The sequence below is a fragment of the Habropoda laboriosa genome, unplaced genomic scaffold (genome assembly GCF_001263275.1).
Source record: "Habropoda laboriosa isolate 0110345459 unplaced genomic scaffold, ASM126327v1 scaffold62, whole genome shotgun sequence".
Classification (NCBI taxonomy): Eukaryota; Metazoa; Arthropoda; class Insecta; order Hymenoptera; family Apidae; genus Habropoda; species Habropoda laboriosa.
The window spans coordinates 433221-437447 of record NW_017100177.1 but is presented as its reverse complement, the minus strand read 5'-3'; the positions used below and the strand labels follow the sequence as shown (position 1 = coordinate 437447).

The window sequence follows — 4227 nt, the reverse complement described above, 5'->3', positions numbered from 1 at the left end:
TTAGTTGGAAGATATTTGACAATCGATTAAGTATACGTTAAACTAACTTAATGTCTAAAATATTGTTCTACCTAAGATTAGTGACAGAGTTATTTTATGTAAGAAGGAAATTAATAACATTTAGAAAGAAAATCGTTAAAGTATAATTCACAATAATACGAACGTTCAGAAGCGTATTATCAAAAGAATTCACCACTGCTAACTTTTTCTCAAACTCATTATCTTAACCGAGAACATTATAATCCTTTAGCCTCCTTAAAATATCCAGAATTACGCTATCTAAATTGTCTCGTAAATATAAATGGTAAAAAATTTTGCGAATGACTCAACATTTCTTCTCATAGTGTTATCTACACCTATATACTTAGTATTTAAACACTGTCTAAAACTATGTGAATAGTTCCGTCTTCTGCATTTTATTACACTTTATTATAAATGGCAAACTTACATAAATAAACCTGTATACTATTACAGAAACGCAGAACTTATGTCTACAATTCATATGTATCACGTCTTTTAACTTTTTCTTTTGCTTTCTTTTTCTGCTTCGAATATCTCTTTTTGGCTAATTAAAGTCCATCGAATTTTAATAAAGTAAATAATAGGAAATTAGAGAATCATTACGATTTAGAAATTTAGTTTAAAATTTGTACAGAAGTCGGACTCAAGTCGACCACATATGGTTTACATTACCTGCTAATTACCATAACACATCAACACCCTCATTGTATTTCCAGGAATATTTAATCCACCATGCTCGGTTCAAACAATTTTATAATGACGGAATACGATTTTACAATTGGCATTCTTTTTTAAGTCGAAAACTGTCGGTTTCCTGTTATTAGTTATATATGCCATATAGTTTAAAGTATTTATAACGATTCGTGAAATGGAAGGAAAGAAAGAACTTCTATATTATAGTATTTATAACTCACTTATATCGACATGTACTAAAAATTGTGCACACTATATTTCAACGTAAGATAAAAATGTTGTACGATCGAACTAATAACAATTTGTTTTTTTTTTTATTTATTCATAGAGTATGTAAACTTGATTATTGCCTGCTCTATTTTCAAAATTCGAAATGTAATTTAAGTCAACCTCAAAGAGCAGAAACGAACATTATTTATACAGTGCCAGTGCACATATTTCAAAGCTCTCTTAATAGGATTCGTAACGAACTTCAATTAATGGATCAAAACAAGCTGTTTCGGTCGTCACAATAGCTTTTATACACACGAAAAAGATCAAACACATTTACTTTCTTCTGACCGAAATAAGCACTGCTTGAGACAATATCACTTAACAGAGTAAGAATAATTGTGAAAAAACTTGCAAATGAAAAATCTTTATGAGTCTGTTAAACTCACAGTCTAGATACAATACATTAAAATTAGTTTGGGTTCTTTTTTTCAACCCAAAGAAGTGCGTCGTCATAATTAATATGTAAGTGACAGAAGAAATGTGAACGTGCGACAGTGTTGCTCTAGGTATAGAGGGTAATAGAATACCTTTTTGTTCTCAAGAAACGATTATTCTGCACTTGCGGCGCGTGCATCTGTTCACAGTTGTACTCGCACATGGTTCAATTACTTCAGTCCCTATTTAAAAAAAAAAAAAATACTCAATATAAATATTCACCTTCAATAATTAACTTATAAATAAATTTTAGAATAAGCTTAAATAACGCACGGTAACTTACCTCGATTTGGAACGACTATCTTTTTGCCTATCCGGAGACTTGCTGCGGGAGCGAGATTTTCCACGCGAGCTCTTACTATCAGAGCGTGAGCGGCTGCGACTACGACTGTATGATCGCCTACGATCTCTATCGCGACTCCTCGATCTACTACGCGATCTAGAGCGTGAGCGTCTTCGATCCCTGCTCCTACTGCGTGACCTATAAATAATTAACGATTAAAAAATTTATTTTATTCAAAAAATTTCGTCCAGTATGGAAAATATTTCGGTAATATTCACCTTCCACGCCGACGACTGCCGCGACTACGATGTGGGGAAGTTGGCCGTCCATATCGCGCCATTTGAACCCTAAGTTCCCTTCCATCTAACAGCCTTCCGTCCATGGCGTCTAATGCATCCTCTGCATCTCGTTTATCATAGAATCTGAAGTAGCAATTCGTAACAATGAAAACACGGTTTTCAATTTATATGACACAAGTAATTCACTAGATAATACGCATTGCAATGTTTGTTGGTATATACATACTCCATTATGGCTATCCAAATACTATCGTGACGTCACATTTATAGATCGCAATCAGCAATAACTGAATAAAGATACGCAGATATAGAGAAATATTTTATAACATACCTGACGAACGCAAATCCACGGCTTTCTCGAGTAAAGCGATCTCTGGGTATGTAAATGTCGCCGACTTCGCCACATCTTTCGAACACGCGTCTCAGATCCTCCGGCGTCGTTCTGTACGTGAGATTGTCCACCTTCAGGGACACCATCCCATCGATTCGAGGCGGTGGTCTGCCGTAACTCATTTTCTTGGGCTCCTCGATATTCTCAGGAACAGTGAAAATAACACTCCAATCCGGAAGATCAGTATCAGATTAAATAGCACACGTCCATACACATTGAAGACAAGATGGCGAGTGGCGGAAGAACGGATTCTACGCGTAGTATACTGGGAAATGACGTAAATAAAGTTTCCTACTACGCTGATCAAATTTCTTTTCGTACGAAATTTTTCTTTTCACTGTTATTTAATTCAATTATTTATGAAAATTCCATCGCAAAATAATAATTCGTTAATTAAAAGGTTGCAACTTTATTATTTAAGCGTAAAATATTTAAAAAAATTAAAAAATATAGATGATAGCTTTTTTAAACAAGGTTAACGTTATATGCATAACGTATATATACAATATCTTTCAAATTTTTTCTAATATTTTGCATAAATAAAGCATTCCTGAATTTTCTTTTAATCCAGATGGGAATTTTAGGAAAATGTAATATGTATTTTTGTTTGTTTTCATGTATGACGCAGCAGTGGAATGACTTGCGCAATTCACTTCCGGTCAATTTCAAATTTAAATCTACAACGTTCATCGACAACGAAAGTGAAAAACTTTCGTGTTACACGCGTTTTATTTAAAATAGAAAAAGATAAATAAAGAAACAGAATTTTTTTTAATTTAATAAACCTTGTTAAAAACGTCTCGACTTTTCAATTGAATTTTTGCACAAAAAATGAAATTCTTCATACTGTGTATCAAACGTATAGTCTATGGTAGTGAGCATTGATCGCAACAAATCGTTAACGCATTATTTTTTATTTAAGTTTCAATGAAGCTGCATCTGTGGTATCACAACAATGCCCTTGCAATAAGATGCCCCCCAAAATAATCTGTCAACATCGCTTAAAAATCCTCCGATACAATTACAGCTTCGATCTCGTTTTACACGCTTATAAAAACGAATCGTACCAACCGTAAGAAAGGGCAAACGCAATTGTTGTACATTTTGGTCCTTTGCCCGCCGATCGCCTGTGTCTGTTGCGCCGACATGTTTGCGCATGACGAACGATCCATCGTTCGAGAAATAAGAAATAAAAATCGAGTGTACATCACGTCGATGTTTGACATATTCGAGAAATCAAGGGAAAAAACTTACAAAAAAAAGAAGAGATGGAAAGAAAAAAAGAAGAGCAAACGTGCTGACAACAAACACAGTTTGCACAATACTCTTTGACTTAGCTAGGCGGTAGGCGCAAAAATAAGAGACGTCGAGTAATCGCAATTCCCTCTCGAATCTTTTTTTTCCTTTTTCGTCATTCTTTTCCTCGAAGAATTCGTCAACGGGCATACACGCGACCTTGGTCTCCGAATTAATAATATAAAAATAGAAGGTGAAAAGAATTTCAAACGGATCACATAGCAGCCTAATAAATAGCTTAAAAAAGAAACGTCTAACAAGGGTTCTCCCTTATCGTTACAAGATACAAAAAAAAGATGAGAATGGTACAGACCTCTGTGAGTCAAACAAAACAGTATACACATGCATGAAGAAATAAGAGGACACAAAACAAAGTACAATCTGACGATTTGACAAAAAGAAGATTAGACCCATAAGTTAATCGAATAATTAGCTATTACACATGTAACGTGAGGTTGCTTGTAATACGATGTTTATAAATTAAAAAAAAAAGAAAATCCCAACAGTTCCGCATGTGGGATAGACACAATTTGTCA

The 4227-nt window shown here is 34.2% G+C and overlaps 1 protein-coding gene across 2 annotated transcripts in view; it reads right to left on the bottom strand.

Moving 5' to 3' along the window:
• Positions 1–2615, bottom strand: part of LOC108578861 (serine/arginine-rich splicing factor 2) — a 3529-nt gene extending 914 nt beyond the window's left edge. The window contains exons 1-4 of one of the 2 annotated variants that reach the window (XR_001891460.1): positions 2336–2615; positions 1984–2127; positions 1706–1903; positions 1515–1604 (exon numbers count right to left, since the gene is read on the bottom strand). Coding sequence is in view for 1 of the 2 variants with exons in the window: in XM_017942270.1 (XP_017797759.1) it covers positions 1598–1604; positions 1706–1903; positions 1984–2127; positions 2336–2517 (531 nt within the window). In the remaining variant the exon portion in view is untranslated. Of the gene's footprint in view, positions 1–1436; positions 1605–1705; positions 1904–1983; positions 2128–2335 lie in introns of those variants that run through there. The other variant, XM_017942270.1, reaches the window with a different exon arrangement.
• Positions 2616–4227: the final 1612 nt, after the last annotated feature.